The 19420-nt window shown below is 54.2% G+C and overlaps 3 protein-coding genes across 6 annotated transcripts in view; 2 read left to right on the top strand and 1 right to left on the bottom strand.

The window, feature by feature from the left end:
* Positions 1-2063: 2063 nt before the first annotated feature.
* Positions 2064-11429, top strand: IL25 (interleukin 25). Of its 4 annotated transcripts, none has more exons than XM_012733983.1 (4): positions 2064-2170; positions 7865-7942; positions 8124-8380; positions 10700-11429. In XM_012733983.1, exons 2-4 carry the CDS (start codon positions 7934-7936, stop codon positions 10953-10955), a joined length of 522 nt encoding a protein of 173 aa, XP_012589437.1. In that variant the 5' UTR covers positions 2064-2170; positions 7865-7933; the 3' UTR covers positions 10956-11429. The 4 variants fall into 4 exon arrangements, with proteins under 4 accessions (XP_012589437.1, XP_012589436.1, XP_012589438.1 ...); XM_012733982.1 differs by having other exon boundaries at positions 7846-7942; XM_012733984.1 differs by lacking the exon at positions 7865-7942.
* A 631-nt stretch (positions 11430-12060) lies between these two features.
* Positions 12061-14707, top strand: CMTM5 (CKLF-like MARVEL transmembrane domain containing 5). Its single transcript, XM_004694630.2, has 5 exons — positions 12061-12410; positions 13343-13495; positions 13979-14071; positions 14264-14348; positions 14443-14707. The coding sequence occupies exons 1-5, from the start codon at positions 12285-12287 to the stop codon at positions 14454-14456; spliced, it is 471 nt and encodes a 156-aa protein (XP_004694687.2). The 5' UTR covers positions 12061-12284; the 3' UTR covers positions 14457-14707.
* Positions 14708-16647: 1940 nt separating this feature from the next.
* LOC101621534 (myosin-6) overlaps positions 16648-19420 on the bottom strand; it is a 22749-nt gene continuing 19976 nt past the window's right edge. The window contains exons 32-35 of the mRNA XM_012733991.1: positions 19217-19420; positions 17878-17973; positions 17065-17199; positions 16648-16722 (exon numbers count right to left, since the gene is read on the bottom strand). The exon at positions 19217-19420 is cut by the window's right edge and continues 6 nt beyond it. Of these exons, the coding sequence (XP_012589445.1) occupies positions 16699-16722; positions 17065-17199; positions 17878-17973; positions 19217-19420 (459 nt within the window). The 3' untranslated portion in view covers positions 16648-16698. The remainder of the gene's footprint in view (positions 16723-17064; positions 17200-17877; positions 17974-19216) is intronic.

Raw genomic sequence — 19420 nt, 5'->3', positions numbered from 1 at the left:
CCCCCCGCCCCGGGCGCCCCCCAGAGCCCGGGGCAAGTCCCGGGTGTCCCTGGGAACCGAGGGAGAGGCCGCGCAGCAGAAGGGCCAAAAAGTAGGCGACGGAAGAGCTGGGCCAGCGTCCTGTGACTCTCCCGGGGAGGGGGCTGGGGACACTGAGAGGGCCGGGAAGGCTCCGGGGGGTCGCGCGCGGCCCTCGGGCTCACCCCCTGCTGGCCGGTCCCCGTCCCTCCCCTTCCCGGGCTCCGGGCTCTCTCTCAGCTCAGCGTCGTTCCTTTCTCCCCTCCGGCCCCCACGGCTCCGGCGCGGGGCTCAGTCTTGGGGATTAAGAGAAAGGAGGGAGGGGAAAAAGGAGGGGAAGGGAAGGGGCGGAGGAGAAAGAGGACGGTCCCTCCAGCGGCGGGTGTTGAGTTTCAGCTCGGGACCCTTGGGCCAAACTGCACGCCCCCTCTCGGCCCCTCTCCGCTCACTTGCGGGCTCCCGACGCCGCTGCGGGCGCCTCGGCTGTCGGGTCGGTGGGCTGGGGGCTTAGGCTCTCCCCGCCACGCCCCCGCGCTCCCCCGCCGGCCCCGCGCCCCTCGGCCCTTCTTTTATTAGCCCCACATCTGTTTTTCCCTCGGGAGGGAGCGCGCGCCTTCTGCCTTTCTGGGCTCCTCAGTGGAGACTCTCTTCTCCCTTGAGGCCGCCTTTGCAGTGGCGGCAGGGTTAATCAGGCCGGTCCTGGAGGGGGACCGGCCGGGAGTCTGCGCTGGACAGAATTTCCCCACGAATGCGGCCTGAGTCAGGTCCTCGCCGCCAGCGCTGCTGGCGGGTGGGCTGGGGGTAGGGCCGCCTCACGCTCAGCGGCCAGTCTGGGCCTGTCCCCCGTCTTTACCTTGGCTCGCTCCTCTCCTCTTGCTGCCCGGAGGAGCAAGCACTAAAGGACAGAACTCTTTGAGAGTTGCTGAGATCTGGCCTTGCTGGGAGCTACAGCTGAAAGGACAGGGCTCTTGGGTGTCCACACCTTCCCCTCTCTCGGTTCTTCCTTTAGCCGCACACATCGAGGCTTCAGAGGCAGCAGGGAAGCTTTCCTTCTGTTTTCGAGGTTTCTAGAATTTAAAAAATGAGCTTCAGCGTTTACATTTAATGAATTAACACTCCAAACACATAGACATAGGCAATAATGCTGCTTAAAACCTCATTCATAGATAACATCAGGAATCTAACTAAGGGATGCACCCTTTTCTACTGCCCACATTTCAGACTGAGCTGGCAACCTGGAGGAAGAGGGCTGGGAATAACTGGGTACCTAAGAAGAACCCCTTGTAAAGGGGGAACCTAAGGGTGGGTTAGAGAGATTTTGGGGTGAACATGAGAATGGACACTGTTGGCCTTGCGTGCAGTGATGGTGTGCAGATCTGGCCTAGGGGCTAGGAATTCTGAACCTCAGAACTTAGGATGGCAGTGGAACTTTGAAGTTTCTAGACGCATCTGAAGGAAGCGGTCCCACATCCCTGCTCCATCCTGCGTGGAGGTAGTCTCCTTGGGGAGCCTGGCTGCCTGGAACATGGACATTCAGCTGCTGGGCCTTGATTGATTTGTTATGATCTCTGTCTAAGCAAATTGGGGCCCATGGTGGAGGTGGACAGGAAACCACTTTCTCAAAGATGAAGGAAATAGATGGAGGCCAGGAAAGGTTAAGCAGGAAAGAGGAGTCAGGACCAGGCAGAATGGTGTTTTGGGAGGTGGGCAATGGGTCTCTGTTCCCTGAGAAATATACAAGCCTGCAAGAAGATAAGATCAAGCTTCTGGAGTATAGTCAGTCAGACTTGGAGCGTAAATCCTGATTATTAGCTGTGTGACCTTGGTCCAGCTATAAAACATTTTTTTCCTAAAGATTTATTTATACCTACAGAACTGGGGTACAGGCCAGAGATGCAGGGGTGGTGAGAGGACTTACCAGAGACAGAGTGGGGAGCAGAACAGGCCGATCAATGAAGTACACTGCTAAGGGGAGCAACGGTGAGACTGGAGAGGTCTGCTGCACCATGTGGATCACATCCCTGGCCGGGGATTGAACTCGCACTGAAACGGCTGCAACTAACTTGCAGTGCTGCATCGCCACCAGGGAGGACCTATAAAACATCCTTGAGTCTCAGTTCCTCGAGTGGACCTGAGAACCTCATTGACTTTGGTGAGTGAACATAAGCAAAGTACCCTAATTCCTCAGCAACTGCAATGAGGAGTAAAATATATGTGGAGTTCCTAGGACAAAGACCTTCTGTGGCTTTTCCACTTCATTTTGTCTTCTCCTATCCCCACCCGTGATTTCATGACAGCTGAAATTATCTTTGTCCAGGACAGAAGGAGATTTTCCCCTGATTTTTAAAAAAAAAATATTTATTTACTTATGCATACATAAGTGGGGTACAGGCCAGAGGAGCAGGGGCAGTGAGAGGATTCACTAGAGACAGAGTGGGGAGCAGAACAGGCCAACTGATGAAGTACACTGCTGAGGGGAGCAGCAGGTGGGTCAGGAGAGGTCTCTGACCATGTGGGTCACCTCCGGGGCGGGGATCGAACTTGCACTGAAGTGGCTGCAGCTAGCTTGCAGTACTGTGTCCTTACCTGTTGTGTCACCAGGGAGGGCCTCTCTTAATTTTTTAAAAAAGATTTATTTATTTATGATACAGAACTGGGGTACAGGCCAGAGGATTCACCAGAGACAGAGTGGGGAGCAGAACAAGCAGATGTACTGAAACACACTGCTGAGGGGAGAAGCAGGCAGGTCAGTAGAGGTCTGCCACTCCATGTGGGTCAGCTCCCTGGCTGGGGATTGAAATTTTGCTGCAGTGGTTGTCAGTGGCTTCATAGTGTTGTGCTTCTACCCCTTGAGCCACCAGGGAGACACCCTTTCCCCTATTTTTATGCCTCATCTTTGTTCTCTTCTCCACAGATAGGTTTAAGGTGACTGACTTGTTCAGGGAGAGCTCTGGCTCCAGGTGGGGTTGGAGAAAGCCGAAGTTGGGCAGACTCTGGTGGGTGGCAGCTTGAAGCAACGTGCCCTTAACTAGCCTCAACCTGCTATATTCAGGAAATAGAAAGGTAGGAACCCCTCTATGTGGCTTTCTGGGTCCCCGACTTCTCTCCTACTCTTCCCTCCTGATGGCAGGCTTGGATCTGCTGGACTCTTCCTCATCCCACCTCATGACTTCCCTAACCTGTTCTTGTGCCTCCTGTGGACAGATGGAGCATCTCTCAGGTGCTCACCAGTCCTTCCAGTTCTGTCTTTGGACTCCATAGCACCAGATTACTTGGGCTCAAATGCCAGCTTCAACATAGGCTGGTGACTTTGACGAGCTCATGACCTCTTGGAACCTCTGGTTCTTTCTCTATAAAGTTGGGTAATACAGAAAGCCATCATGTAAGTTTGTTGTGAGGATTAAGAGAATCCTGAGACCAGGGCTGGTCCAGGATGCTCAAATTTTGCATAAAAGCAACTATTATCATTGTTATTTGATGGCAGCCCTGTAGGGGCAGCAGAATGTCAGGGACAGGGTGATACTCATCATCCAGAGCATGTCTGAATCCAGTCGTACCTTCCCACGGACCTTGAAACAAATCTAAATGCTTCGCCATAGCCTGTAAGACCCTATGTGACCTAACCGGGGGTCACTTCGTCACCTCACCTCACCCCTTCTCCCCCTTGCCCTCTGTTGTCCATCTACACCGTCCTTTCTGTTTCTCAGTTATGCCAAGCTCTTTGCATCTCCAGGGTTTGTATGTCTCTCTCCTTCTGCCTACGCCACTGTGCCCAGACCCTTTCCCTCCTCATGTCAAATGCTGTCTTCACTTTTCAAATTTAAGTTGCTCCCTTCCCCAGTGACGACCTCACAATACGGTTTCATTTTCTTCATCGCACTTATTGTTATGAGAAATTATCTTGTTTCTGTTTACCATCTGTCTCCTCCTAAAACATAAGCTTCGGAAGTCAGAGAGCTTATCAGGGATGTCCTCCTCTGCAGTCCTAGCATTTAGAGCAATGTCTAGGATATAGTAGGCGTTCGGTAAATATTTGGTGAGTGGATGAATGAACAGAGGCAGTCAAGACTGTAGGACAAAGTTGAGTGGCTCCTCCTTGGGGATGACCCAGACCTGGGCTGGGGAGGTAGTTGCTGGAAACTTTTTATACTGTTCATTGGGATTCGCCCGGGTCTCCCAGGCCAGCCTGGATTCTTTTAGAAGCTAAGATGCCCTGAGCCTGAGCATCTTTGTAATAAAAGTTGAGAATACAAGTGATTAGCAATCAGTACCACAATTACCTACCAATCAGGGTATGGAGACAGTGTTCTGGAGGTCCCCATCTGGATCAGGTGGTCACACTGTAGCTGCTGGGTCCCAGGGAGGCTGAGGAAGGGGCTGCACGGGGATTGAGGACAGCATCTATTTAGCATCAGGAGCAGAAGTATTGCAGTATTTTAGTCACCAGTGCTTTGGTCTCATTGGTGAGTGTGGGTGAGCTGAAACAGACCCAAGCAGTGTGGTTTCAGAAGCTGAATTCCAGACACTAAGCTGCTGGTTAAGATATTGTGGCCGGGGGCCCTCCCTGGTGGGGCAAGGGGTTAAGATGCAGAACTGCAAGCAAGTCACAGCCTCTTCAGTGCGCTTTCAATCTCCATCTGCCCTGGAGGTGAGGTGACCCACATGGCGTGGCAGACCTCTCCAGTCTCGCCAGCTGCTCCCCTCACCAGTGTACTTCCTCGATCTGCCTACTCTGTTCCCCACTGTCTCTGGTGAACCCTCTCACCACCCCTTCACCTCTGGCCTGTACCCCAGTTCTGTGTGCATAAATAAGTAAATCTTAAAAAAAAAAAAGATATTGTGGCCATCCAGCTTACTGACCTCCCCTTTCCTCGCCTCCCCCCATCTCTCCCCCAACTAAGTACACACACTTCTACAAATCAGGTGAATGGAGCAGAGAGGGCCCCAGGTTAACAGTTAACCAGAGGCAGGGTGGAAACTTTAAGGTAGCTGATGAGGACTTGAATACCTTTCTGAGAAAGGGCTGGAAAGCCGTATTTTAGCTCCTACAAGGGCCTTTCTTGGTCAGGAAGTGTATTTCATCATATTTCCCTTGTCCTTTCCTGCTAGTTGCTGATCTCTCATCCCAGGGGGTGTTCCACCAGGTCCCCACTAGCTTCCAGGTCAGGCCCACGCAGGTGAGGACACGTTGGGAGACACCCTTGATGACAGATGCTGGGCAGACTTTCCTTTGCTTCCACCTCCAGCCTTCTCCCCATTGCCACCCCCAACTCCCCACACCCCTGAGGATTCCCTGGAAGCTGAAATGACTCAGGGATTCCAAAACAAGTCACCCCAAGAGGAAACCCCTCTGGAAAATGTTTCTCATCACAGGGAGTCACCCGAAGGAATCCCACAGACTGCTATTGAGATAAGGGCAGCATCTGGGCACGGGGGAAGCTGGGAGGGTGGCAGAGGTGTGTGCCTCAGAATACAGGCTATTGGGTCAGGCCTGACCGGCACAGGGTGGATGAAGCTGATCCTCTGGGTGACTGTGTGCTTGGAGGGTGCCTTCCCTCTCTGCTTTTCAGGAGTTTCCTCAAAGGAGGTCCTAGTACAGAAGCAGGGTCACAACTAGAGCCTCTCCTGAAAGACAATGTCCTGAGCAACCCAGTCTGGGTCCCAGGAGTATCTGCAAGTGAAACAAGCTGGGATGGCTTCTAGCTCTTTTGAGCATCACCTCTTTGGGGGTTGCTGGGAGCCCTAACCAAGAGATATGGCCAAAGCCATGCTCTAGTTCTGCCCCCCAGGGCCTTGAGACTGAATAATTTAGCAAGATGCCCATAGGGATCCAATCTTCTGCAAGAGCACTTACAGCATTCTCTGGGCTTGGGGTTTCTCAGGGACACCACAAACCACTGTAGGGGGCATGTGCCAGACCAAAGGAACAGGAAGCCAGAGCAATGGATCCCAGCCAACAGGGCTAATCACTCAGTGGGCAGCAATGCCCTGTGACCTGGGGCTGGCTCAGGTGAGATCTACCCAGTCTGGTAAGAAAGCATTTACTGCAGGAGCTTCCATTTGCAGCCAAGTTGACTCCGTGCCAGTTGCTTAGATTTGAGCTGGTCAGGGCTAGAGTGGAAAAGCAGATCTGCCTTTTCCAGGGGCTGCTAATATTTTCTTTGAGTCTTAGTTTCCTATCTGTAATATGAGTTTACCAGTTTCATTCTCACGGTTTTTATTGTAAGGGTGAAATGAATTGACCTATGTTGTAAGGGCTTGATACCATCATGGCACCTGATTCACAGTAGCTGAGGTCACCCATGTCTGTAAGGGTGTGTGCGTGTTGTGGGGTGGGGAGAGGGGGCACAGAGAGAGGTGGGGGAGCAAGGCCTGGTCTTCCTGGCCTCAGGGCTCCTCCTGAGTATCCGGGTTCTTCCAGTCTCCACCTGCTCTCTTCATCCCTGTCCATCAATCTCCTCAGCATCCACGCCCAGTTCCAGGCTGCCCACACTCACCAGAGCAGCTTGCCCCATTTCCTCAGAATGCCCCCGATGTCCTCACTCTTCAGCTTTGGGGCTGCTTTGTCCTAAAGCATTTGAAGGATTCCTTCTCACTCTGCAGCTCAGGGTATTCCTTGTTCTCCTTGTTTATTTCCGGAACCCTTGGTTACCAGAGGTGTATTTTCTAATGGAAAACACATGCAAATCTGAAACACATCATGCTAAGAGACATTTGTGTTTGTGTTGGGGTGAGGGATTGTGGGTGTGGAGAATGAAGGGGTTTGACGGGCAGGAATGAAGAGAAAACTCGGGAGGGGGAGTAGGCTCTGGCCCACCAGAGCCTACAAGAGACCCTCAGTGGGGTAGCCCCCTGCTAAGCTGTGTCTTTAGGGTCAGGCCCAGCTTAGGGTGCCTTTCTGAAGCTCACATAACTCCTCCTGGCTAACAGTTCCCATGGAGGTGGGGTGCTGAGGCTGGATGGGCTCGCCCCATGGCCTGGGAGGGCAGCTACCCCTGTCACGGCCCTTGTGTCCAATGTCCTATGATGGCAGGCTGATCCTGGCACTGGGGCTCAAGCCGGTCTTAGGTGGGTCTTCACCACGCCCCTCCTCTTTCTGGTCTCACCTTCTCATTTATGCTATGGCAACAGTGGGAACAGTCTCCTCCATCTTCTTCCTTCAGACCCTGTGCCTCTGGTCATCAAACCTATAGGGTCAACACCTTTTTTGGAAATCCTGAGGGGTTAGGCCTGTATTCCTAGTCATGGAGAGGTCCAGGAAACTGGCCCTGGAAAGGGAGGGAAGTTAGAGAGTGGCCAATGGACAAAGGGGAGAAGTGTTAGTTGACAGGGGGGTCATTAAGGTAAGGGAGAGATCAAAGAGCAACAGGGTTGACGGCCAAAAGCAATAAAGGGAAGGGAAGTGTTCATGAAGCTGGGTGATGGGGAGGATGGAATAGAAGAGACGAGATCCTGAGTGGGAGCAGCAGCAGGTATCTTGGAAAGACAGCCTCTTTGGAGAGGCCAGAGGTTCCTCCTTAATTTTGGGTACCAAACCAATCAGGGAAATCCCCATAATGCCAGCTCTCAAAGGCTAGGAAGGCAGAATACTAATATCACTCTGACCCCACGCCTGGAAAAGTGTCCATGACAAATTTTATCCAAGAAGCCATCTGGCTTACCACAATATTAATCACAACTTCCACGAGTACAGCATTTTCAGAAGATTTGGAAAGACTCAGGTTTTTTTGGGGTTTTGTTTTGTTTTGTTTTAATCTCAGGCCACTCCCTTAAAGGTAGTGGAAATAAATTTGAATAAACAAAACATCTTTCTGAAAATAAAACCAGGACTCCTAAACTGCTCTAGTCAGCCTGCTCCACAAGGCCTTGCCTCCAGTCAGCCAGTGCAGTGCCTCCCTGGCGAGCAGTAACCAGCATGTACCAGGTAAGTGTGCAGAGACCTGGGCCAGTGGAGCTGAGCGGGAAGGAGCGGGCCTGTTGCTGAGGATGGCGGGAGGCAGGTCTCTGGGGGCACAGGTGCAGGTAGAAACCAGGAGCTCAGAAACAGCTGGGGGACGGGGCGCGGATTAAGTGAGAGCAGTTTTCTCAGTGTCTTTCCCCCACAGGTGGTTGCATTCCTGGCAATGGTTATGGGAGCCCACACCCTCAGCTTGCGGCTACAGAGGGACGGTACCCACTGGCCCAGCTGCTGTCACGACCACCGCAAAGGACACGACCCCACTGAGGAGTGGCTGAAGTGGAACTCCGTGCCCGCGTCTCCGCCAGAGGCAGCCAGCCTTGCTGACAGCACCAAGGCAAACGCCTGCAGTGCCAGTGAGGACGGGCCCCTCAGCAGCAGGTCCATCTCCCCCTGGACATATGTGTGAGTTGCTGTCCTTGTCCCTTCCCCTGGGACAGTGTGTGCCAAGGGTCAGGGGAGTCCACCCCGTTGCAACCTGCCGGGCTTTTTATCTCAGAGAAGCCTATAGGCTCCGGTGTAAGGCAAGGCCCAGCTCTGACTCCCGCTGGGTGATCCTGGGCCCGTTACTCAAGGTTTCACATCTCTCTTTTTTTATTTTTTAAGTTAAAGATTTATTTATTTATATATACAGAGCTGGAATACAGGCCAGAGGTACAGGGGCAGTGAGAGGATTCACCAGGGACAGAGTGGGGAGCAGAACAGGCCGAGTGATGAAGCACACTGCTGAGGGGAGCAGCGGGTGGGTCAGGAGAGGTCTGCTGCGCCATGTGGGTCACCTCCGGGGCGGGGATCGAACTTGCACTGAGGTGGCTGTGGCTCGCTTGCAGTGCTGCATCCTAACCAGTTATGCTGCCTGAGAGGGCCCCAAATCTCTCTTTTTTTTAATCTGCGAAAGAGATGCTACCCTGTAGGCTTTTGTGTAGATCATTTGAGATAATGTCTATAAAATCTGTACTTAGTACAGAAAATGTAGATTCTTTCCTTTTCATCTTTTTTTTTTTGAAGATTTATTTATGCATACAGAACTGGGGTACAGGCAAGAGGTGCAGGGGTGGTGAGAGGATTTGCCAGAAACAGAGTGGGGAGCAGGGCAGGCAGATCAATGAAGTACACTGCTGAGGGGAGCAGTGGGCAGGTCAGGACAGGTCTGTCACGCCGTGTGGGTCAGTTCCCTAATGGGAGATCGAACTTGTGCTGCAGTGGCTGTGATAGTTTCATAGTGCTGAGCTTTAACCTGTTGTGCCATTAGAGAGGGCCCCGTCTTTATTTTTCAATCACTTTCACGGGCAGACTTTCAGAATAAAATGTGAGGGAATCATTATGCTACAGGCACGAAACAGCCCAATACCACATGCTGCTTCCTTTTGGGCCAGGCATGGGTTATAACTATGCCATGTGATGGAGACTCAACTTTTGGGGGCAGCTGGAATTCCAGTTTTGATTGTGAACAGACATTTTTATTCTGTGTGCTGTGAAAATATAATTCTCTACTTGCACCCTGTCATGAAAAAATAGTAGGAAAGCATAGTGTTAAATGTCTTAGGGATCCCAAGCACATTTCTCCTTATGTCTTCTGTCCTAACCGGCTCCTATTTTCATACTCTCCTTAAGTCTAGTTCAGCGTTGGCCTGGGATTCGGGGCTAGATGTGGAAGTTCAGTGGGTAAGGAGGGGGTCAGCTTTGATGGAGACTAGATCCAGGGTGGGGATTCAGGGTCTTTATGCTTTGAAGTGACCTCAGAAGGTTGTCTGGGTGCTTGATTAAATCAGCTTTTGGGGAGGCTGAGTGCCAGAGGGCTGACAGGCTGGAGCTCAGGCTCCTCAATGGGAGACTATGAACTCTTGATAACCACTGGCTTGGTCTTCCCTAAAGTGTGTTCTTTGTCCTGAGCGCTATTCTTTAGCAAAAAGTCATGATGTCCAGTAAGTTTGAGAAAAGCTTCTCCAGCCCCTTCCCTTTAGAGACTCAGCATGTGTTCATCCTAGTGAAGTCTATAAGAAGTCCTCCGCTCAACTCAACATCTCCCAAACTTCTCTGGCCACAGACCCATTTTCTTGCAGGGTATTTTTTAGGGAACTCACTTTAGGAAGCTGGGCTAGCTGAGACCCAGGGCCTGTCTGTCTGGGGTTTTACACCCAGTGGCTGTTTCCACCAGGCTTCTGAAGTCCCAGGCCTTCAAAATACCTACTTTTCCATGATTTTGGTCATGAAATCCTTTCAGAATAAGTGACTAAGTCCTACCATGCCATTTTATGTGTGTGTATAATAAATGCACAGATAGTATTTGGAAAAGCTACAGGGAAAATCAAACAGATCTAATAACAATTAGGAGACAATTATTAAAATTGTAACAACTATAAGAAGAAAATTTCAGGTCAGGGCTCAGCATAGTCAGGTAGGAGCAGAGCTGGTGCCTGCTCCCCGCCCCTGCCGCCCTAAGAGTCCTGTGGGGAAGTCACCCTTTCATCCCTGACCCTCGCGGACATGGGTGGGTGGGGGGATGAATAAATCCCGGAAAGGGTTGGGGGTTGACAGAGCTGGGAGAGTATTTGCCACCCTCGGCCCCCACCTGTTTTCTCCCTTCCTCATCCCTCCACCCAAAACGGTATCATTTCCTTCCTCTGACCTTTCCTCCAGGGCTGGGCCCGCCTCTGCTTTTAGACAGTCCCCTGTCTGCTCAGGCAACCTCCCACTGTGTCCTGACCAGTGCCGCCCCCGCAGGTTGGACAGGGACTTGAACCGGCTCCCCCAGGACCTGTACCAAGCCCAGTGCCTGTGCAAACACTGCGTCAGCCTGAGGACGGGCTCCCACATGGACCCGCAGGGCAACTCGGTGAAGCTCTACCACAACCAGACCGTCTTCTACCGGCAGCCATGCCCCAGGCAGCACGGTGCGCACAGCGGCTACTGCCTGGAACCCAAGCTCTACCCCGTCTCCATGGCCTGCGTGTGCGTGCGGCCTCGAGTGGTGGGCTAGTCGAGTCTGCTCGCAGCTGTCCCTGACTGGAACAGAGCTGAGCCCCGACACCCACCTGCTCAACCTTCCAGAGCGCCACCTTGAGCAGCAGGATCCTGGGGACAGGAATGGGACTTCCGGGAATGGCACTTTGCACTTTTCCGAGTGGATGGGAGATGCGGGAGGAAGTGAAGGGAGCGAGAGCCTGTGGCGCTGGAAGCTGGGGTCCTGGCTCCTCTCTCAGGACAAGGTCTTCGAAGCTCCGATCATCTCTGAGGCCACCACACCTGTCTACCCATTTCCTCCTGTCCCAGCTGCTCGGCCCAGCACAGACACTTTCTTGATATTTCCCCCGTCACCCTCATTTGATTGCTCATTCATTCATTCATTCGTTCATTCATTCACCAGTTGCTAGGTGAGCCCTGCTCTGCACACATCCTGGCATGGCTGCTTGTCTTTTGATATGGGCACCTGAGGAAAAAGCTGTAATGAACGTGGAGAGACTTATCCAAATAAATAATGGATATTTAAAAGTGGCCTAATTTCTCTTTGGTGCCCCGACCACCTTGTGCTGGCTCCCAAACCCGACCCCTTCTCCCCACGGTCAGCCTCAACTACCGTCCTCTTCCTCTGGCTCCGGAATTGCCTGTGTGGCCCCATCCCTCCCCTTCTGGAGCCCCCTGGCCCACCCCTGAACGCCAGGGTGGGGGACAGGCTGCCCTCCTGGCATGCTGGCGAGACAGAGGTCCATTGAGGCACCACAGCGGGCACACAGCACCCCCTTGTGCCCCCAACAATCTGCCTTTGTCCTCAGTCTTGGCTGTAGCAGATTCATCCTGGGGGTGCTGCCTGGGCTGGGCTCCAGCTCTCACCCTCCCTGAAAGGAAAAGGGAGAAAGGATGGGCCAAGGAAGAGGGTTAAGTTTAGGGGAGGGGGAAACAAACTTCTTCAAGTTAAGGCCCTGGGGTGTGGGGGGCCCCCCCGCTAGTCCAGGCCTTTCCTGGCTCACCGCCCAGCTCCTCCCTGTTTCTCCGAGAACCTCCTTCTCTCCCTCTCTCCCCCTGTCCAGGCAGTTGACCACTCCCCCCTGGCCCGCCTTCCCCTCCCCAAGTGCCTCCCCTGGGGGGCTGGTGCAGCACCCGCAGGGGTGCTCTGGGCAGCTGGCGAAGGCCCACTCGGGCCAGCTCCCACTGCTGCTGCTTTCTGGGGCAGGCTGCCTGCTTCACTCTCAGGCTTCTTCAAGGGCCTGCCTGCTCCACTCTCCTTCTCCATTTTTCCAGCTTTCCATCTTCCTCTTTCCCTTGCTGGGCTAGTAGCAGTGGGGTACTCTGCCCGGTGGGCCCTTCGGAGATGCTTAGTGCTTGGGATCGCCGGGACCCTCCCCCCGAAGAAGGGCCTCCTGCAGGGCTCCAGGGCTTCGCTGTGGACAAGACCTTCCTCTCTTCCCTCAAAGGCATCCTACTGGAAACAGAGCTGGTAACAGCCGCCTCCCCAACCCAGAGGGGCTCCTCTCCCAGTGTGACCCGGGCTCCCCACCCCAGGGCTCCCCCCTCAGCAGCCTCCCTCCCCAGGCTTTCTGGACACCCCTTCTGCCCCAAGCGATATGTCCCCAGCTCCTACCCTGCCTTCTTGCTCTTTCTCCATCTGGAAGCAGTTCCAGCAGGTTTTGGTCGCGGTGGGGAGGACACTTTCCTGGGACGTGTAGGGCATGTGTAGGGGTGGCACAGGGTAACGCCAGCCTGTCTTTCCCTGATCTCCCAGATGGCCCCTTCTCGGCATGCCCACAAGTTCAGCTATCAAAAGGGGCAGACTTCCTGCAGCCTCACTCTCTGTTATCTTCTCCCAGAGAACTTCTGTTCACAGGAAAGGTCTTCCCCGAGTCTCGTAGCGAGAACCTAGAGTGAACTCCTCTTCTGTTTATGTGCCAACCTACTGGGCACAGTCCAAGGGGTCCCCAGAGCCCACCGCGGATCACCTTCTCTCTAAATCTTGCTCCTTGCTGTGGACACCAAGGCCCTAGTCATTGTTAGAGGACTTTTAGGCATCTGGGGTTGGGGGTAGTGTTCTAAGGTGGGGTGCCCCCGGCCGGGGCCAGGGGTACCGTGGGCCCCACTCCAGGGATTGGCTTTCGCACCATGCCCTGAGCTCTAGGTGGTGCCCTGGAGTGGTACCTGGTGCCCAGGTGGTGCCCTGGAGTGGTACAGTTTGGCCAAACTGTGGGGGTCACTGAGTTGCAGGGCAGGGGGAGCCCAGTCATTCCCAAATCAAAAGATGTAAATCCTATGGGACTGGCAGTGGTGGGAGGCTGGTACTGCCCGCCATGGGGGAGCTCTCAGGGTGGTGGGGGGGCAAAGACCTGGCCATGCCAGTGTCCGCTTCCTGGAAAGTCCTACTGTTCTGTCTTGCAGGCCCTGACCTTCATCATCTTCATCTGCTTCACGGCCTCCATCTCTGCCTACATGGCCGCGGCGCTGCTCGAGTTCTTCATCATTCTCGCCTTCCTCTTCCTCTACGCCACCCAGTACTACAAGCGCTTTGACCGACTGAACTGGCCCTGTCTGGTGAGGGTGCCTGCCATTCAGTCCTTTTCTTTTCCTCTTAATGCCGAGTTTTCCTTTCCTCTTCCAGCCCCTGTCCTTCCCCTGGGTCATGATTACAGACAGTACCCAGCCCCCACTCCTATGCCTGGCTCAAAACCATTTCGACTCATGCTTATTTCACAGCTCCTGAGTCACTGACAGCGCGAACACACATCTCTTAGTTCTGCTCCCCACTCACCAGAGCCCCCTCCAATCCAGTTCCAGCCCTGCGCCCCTCAGTCCCTGAGCCTGAGACCCTCACTTCTCCTGGTCCCTTTCATTCATCTCTATCTCTTCCCTGGGTGTTCTGTGAGCTCTCCCAGCTCTCTCTGCTTTGCGTTATACCCTGTCGTAGCCTCCCGTGGGGATTCACAGTACCTGAGGGTCCAGTCACTGCCTACCTTGGAAAACCTCAGATGTCCCTGTCTCTGACCTCCCTTTGACCCTGCAACCCCGGTCCCCCAGGACTTCCTCCGCTGTGTCAGTGCCATCATCATCTTCCTGGTGGTCTCCTTTGCTGCTGTGACCTCCCGGGACGGAGCTGCCATTGCTGCTTTTGTGAGTCACGCCCACTCAGCTCTCCAGCCCCTGGCAGGTGCTGTGTACCCTCTGTGCCTCCCCACAAGCCCACACCAGTGCCCAGGGTTCTGGCTCACGCCTTGCCCTGCCCTGCCCACCTTCCTTTCCCTCATACCCAGCGCCCAGTGGCCTTCACTGTGCTGTCTCTGTACCCGCCTCCCGCACCCCCAGGTTTTTGGCATCATCCTGGTGTCCGTCTTTGCCTATGATGCATTTAAGATCTACCGGACTGAGCTGGTGCCCAGGGCCACCGAGGGTGAGTGTGCTCTAGGGAGACGGACACCCCTCCACTCCTGCCCCAGTTACTCCATCCTGACGTCACTCTCCCCTGCCTGGCTCCATCTTCACAGGGGACCAGCAGTGATCCCAGGATACTTGACTCCCAGACCAGGCCAGACAAAGGAGTCTGTGGGGTCCACACATGACTCCTTTGGATTCACTAGACCCTGGCCCACCAGCCCTGACCCCAGGCCTACAGAGGTGGAGCCTGGCCTGAGAAGCCACTGGGATTGTCTAAGGTCTGGCTCCTCGTGACGCTCCAGCCTGGAAGAGGGTATTACGGACATGGGGAGCAGGAGAAAGCTGGTCATTCCACATTAAAAGATGCAAATCCTACTGGTGAGTCTTTGTCTTCCCCAGAAATTAGAACAGGAACGCCAAGGGGTGTTCACGGAGAGATTGCCTGGAGCAGAACGTGGTCCTTCTCCGCGGCCAGGTCTGAGCAATAAAGGAGTGGGGGGTCAGCCTAAAGATGCTGAAGACCTTCTTCCACCACAGACCTCCAAGCACAGGTCTGTGTGCACAGCTGCTTGTGTGTGCCTGGCGGCTGGGCAGTGGAGCTCTGTGTCCAGGAAGGACACAGCATCACAGCATGCCCACAGGTCTGCCTGTGGGTCTGAGGTGGAGCCTGTGCCTGGGGCGTGAGTGGAGCTCCCCCTCGTGGTGTGGGGAGGGCCTGGCCTGAAGGCCTTGGTGGGCATGTCAACCTGTGGCATGACACGAGGGGAGAGGGTCCCAGAATGCTGGTGCTGGTGAAACCCTTAGATATCAGCGGGTCCAGTATCCTCAGGCCCCTCAGGGGAGGCGGCTGTACCAGGGCAGGAACCCAGCTCTCCTGACACCTAGACAGGACTTTCCAGGCTTCATGGCCAGGTCCCTCTAGCTATAGGTCCACCTTCTTGCTCGGCAGACATTTCCTGAGCACCTCCCCTGAGTGGACCTGTGCTGGGCACCGGGGACACAGGTGACAGTGGCCCCGTCCCTGAGCACTCACAGACTGGGGAGGTGACAGGCTAGTGAAGGCATCCATGGCTGTCCAGGATGAGTGCTGCTGACAGCTTGGCTCAGGGGGTGGGGGGCAGGCATGGCCATGGCCAGGCGTCAGCCCCCTCAGCCCGTGACAGCGCTGCACAGCGAGGACGAGCCCGGCCAGTCCTGCGGAGCCCAGCAGCGTCCAGCTCAGTGGCTCGCCCAGGCTGACTTGCTGTCCCCCTTTCTCCTGTGCTTGTTCCTTCCCTGCACTATCTTCTTTCTTCTCTGGGGTGATCTTTCCAGGCACAGGCCACAGCCCCCTAACCCTAAAGCTGGGGACTCTCGCTGGTCATCAGTTCCTGTTGGTGACAACCATGCATGTCTCTTGGCCTGACTTTTCCTGTTCTCCCCTTGGCTCCTCACAGGGCTGACGGCCTCTCCATGGCTAGAACCAACTGGATTTTGTGTTTCTCGGCTCCTCGCCCACGGTTTTATGCACAATGCATTCTCAGGACTAGTGATGACCTCGAGGGGGTGGGGGTCAAGGCTACAGAGGAGGGGTGGAAGGGGCTGAGCTAGGGGTGTCTAGGACATGAGTTGCCAGGTGAAGGGATGAGGGACCCTGACTTGAAGCCTCCTGGGGGCCAGGGGCCTGCTTGGAGCCCTGTCCCTGAGCGGCTATGTGGCTGGTCAGACTGTCCCCGGTGGGAACAGAACAGAAACGAGAACTCCACGCGTTCTCCACACGCTCCCGTGTCCCATAGTGTCTTTGAAAGGTCCAGTGAGATAAGTGGTACCTGGGATTTGACCACCCTGAATATCAGTGTCAGTTTGTCCTAGAGGCTCAGGACACCCTCATGGGAAGGTGCTGACCCAGGAGGCTGGGCTCAGGCCTGGGATGACGGGGAGGGCCTGACCCAGCCCTTTATCCTGAGCCCTGAGCTTCTTCTGGCATCAGTGGGAAATTCATTTTGGAGGCATAGATATCCAGGGTACTTTAACTCCCGGTGACCGCCAAGGTGTGGAGGTAGAGGGTGCTTTCAGCTTGGGCACTAAAATTTTGTCTCCCAATGTCTAGAACTGGCTCACCCTCTGGTGCTTTTGTTCTCCACCTCAAAATTTCTCCTCTCCTCCCTTGGTTGACTGATGGGATCTGGGGCCCACGGCTGTGCCTTGTCAGGGAGGACACCTTGCCTCCTGGGCCCCGGCTCCTCCTCTCCTGTGGCTGGGCGACGCCTTTCCCACAGTTCTGATACAGGACTGTGACCTTGGTGCCTGGGGCCGCATGAAGGACAGAGGCCCAGGCAAAGTGCAGCTCTGATTTATTATAAGTCAGTGAGTCTCCAGAGGCCACGTCACTCCTCATCGTGCATTTTTTGCTGAAAAAGAAACACAAGTTATGAGGGGCAGCTGGCGAGGAATGGCGTGGGAGACCCCTAGCACTGTCCGCTTCCTAGGGAGATGCCTCTGGAGGGAGAGACTTGGTCTCAAGTGTCTTGGGGGTCCCATTTAGGAGTCCTTCTGTGTCCAAGGCTGAGACTGGCCTATCCAGAGGTTCCCACCTGATGGGGGCTGCTCTGAGCAGGGGACAGATTCTCAGCTCTGGCTGATCTGGGACTGTCAGGGCTGTCCAAATACAGAGCAAGGAGTGCCCACTTGGAGGGGCCACTGATGTGGGGGGGCGCTGCCATGGGCTGGTCAGCCAGGCCCGGGGGACCCACCTTGGCGCCGATGTCGCGGCTCTTGGCCCGCAGCTTGTTGACCTGGGACTCGGCGATGTCTGCCCGCTCCTCTGCCTCGTCCAGCTCATGCTGCACCTTGCGGAACTTGGACAGGTTGGTGTTGGCCTGCTCCTCCTGGGGCCAGGGGACGGGGAGTCAGGTAGGGTATAGTGTGGATGGGGATTCCCAGCTTCAGTTTGGGGATGGACCCTCTGTTCCAAGCCTGTGCTCTCCTCACTACTTCCTCACAGCCTTCCCAAGACACCCTGCCCCTGGCTTGGTACTCTGCTCAAACTTGCACCCACTCAGAATCTGGGTGGCCACTCGCTCCTCAATCATGCTGCCTGGTGCAGCACCTCTCAGAAGCTAGCCACACTGCCCTGAACAACCATGGCTCCCATGGGTGTTCCCAATCCATAGAGGAGTTGTGGGGTTTCCTGCACAGCATGCTCACCATGTTTCTGTGTCCCCCATGTCTTCCCCACTGTCCCCTGGCTGGCCAGTGCCATTCCTGGCTCAATTCCATAGCCACCTTCCAGGACTCGTCACTGTCAGGCCCTGGCCTGCTTTAGCCTTTTCTTGGGCTTACTGACGTGTGCATTAGAAGCGGCTGGTGGGCAGGCCCTGGTCACACGAGTAAGACTGTTGACAACCAATGCCTGACACAGCTCTGAGCACACCAGACATGTATAACAAATGTATGAGTGTTAAGTGAGTAGCAAACCCTTTGTCCAAGCTGCCCGTGTTGGGGTGGATACTCCTTGCTTCTCCTAAGAGCTATATTGATAAAAATATGGAAAACTGTGAACTCACCGCCTCCTCAGCCTGGCGCTTGTAGGCCTTGACCTTCAGTTGCAGCTTGTCCACCAGGTCCTGCAGCCGCAGTAGGTTTTTCTTGTCCTCTTCCGTCTGGAGGGTGGGTGGGCAGGGTAAGTCAGTTTTGTAATCATCTTTCCCTCCTCTACCATCCCACTATTCTCCCCGTTTTAGCTGTCCTTCCTTCAATGGGCCATGTCAAAGTGGTAATGGGCAAGAGTCTACCTCTGACATGACATGTTGATCAAAAGAGCAAGGCCAGGCCCTCCGGCCAGGAACTAAAAAATGAACGAGGTCTAGGGAGGCCTGGGAGGGAGCAGAGAAAGAGGGACCAGAAGGCTAGAGGCGGGGAAAGGGGCCGGACTCAGATGCGATTCCTTCATCTGATAATATGGAGGCAACGGGCTATTCCAGCTCTGACCTGGAGTAACACAGATGCTCTTGGCCTGAGGTTCTACAGTGACCAAGAAGACTAAAGATGAATGTGGAAAGAAGGGGGTGTTATAATAATCATTCTAGCTAGTCCATCCATTCCAACCTATCAGGACCCACTATTCTAATATATTGTACTGGGCTGGTTTGCAGGGGGCACAGAGGGTTGGAGGATTAGGTGGGGAGACAGGGTGGGATGAGCTATGTCACTAGATCATTCCTATGTCCACATCTTTGTATGTGCTGGGATGCCATTTCTTCTTAGGTCTACAATAAATGCATTATTCTACATCTGTATCTCTTTCCTGTACTGCTCACACATAGCTGTCAAGTGAACCGGTAGCCCTTTTCTCTATCATTCCATCCCAGGTACACTGTGAAAATAACAATCAGTGCAAAATCACTGGGTTCTACAGGCAGAGCTCTTAGAATATTCTGGGGTTTTCTTCCTCTAAAGTCTACTATCTGTTGTCCCAGAAACTTCATGGAAGATATGAGACTTTCTCGCATCCCTGTTTTTCAATCACTAGAGAGCTGTACAGTGTCCCTCTCTCTTAGTCTGGTAGAAAGTTGAAAAGTTCCTTGGATTATTCTGAAGACTTCATGGTAACACTTCAGGCTATTAAAAAAATCTGGGGGAAATGCTGATTAAAAGAGCTTTGAGGAAATAGAAGTAGATTCTCTACTCATTGGAAATATTCATGGATTCAAGCCAATCTGACTCCTGAGAATGTGAAAGAAAATTAATCTAAAGACAACTTCTCAAGGAGCAGGTGCCAGAGGGCTGGTTGGTATTGCTGGAGGTGGCTATGCCTGGGCCCCTGTGGGCCAGGAGCTGGTGCTAGGGACACCCCACTCTGGTCCACTCCTCAAGGCCCAGCCCCAGCGCAGCCACCCACCACACCTGGTAGGTCAGCTCCTTGATGCGGCGCTCACTCTTCCTCATGCCCTTGACTGACTCCACGTTGCGCTTCTGCTCAGCCTCCAGCTCATTCTCCAGCTCCCGCACGCGAGCCTCCAGCTTCTGCAGCTGCTTCTTGCCGCCCTTGAGGGCGATCTGCTCGGCCTCATCCAGCCGGTGCTGCAGGTCCTTGATGGTCTGCTCCAT

The sequence above is a fragment of the Condylura cristata genome, unplaced genomic scaffold (genome assembly GCF_000260355.1).
Source record: "Condylura cristata isolate star-nosed mole 26May11 unplaced genomic scaffold, ConCri1.0 scaffold00045, whole genome shotgun sequence".
Taxonomy (NCBI): domain Eukaryota; kingdom Metazoa; phylum Chordata; class Mammalia; order Eulipotyphla; family Talpidae; genus Condylura; species Condylura cristata.
Note: the sequence above shows the minus strand (reverse complement) of the source record. Positions and strands in the feature narration are given on the sequence as shown.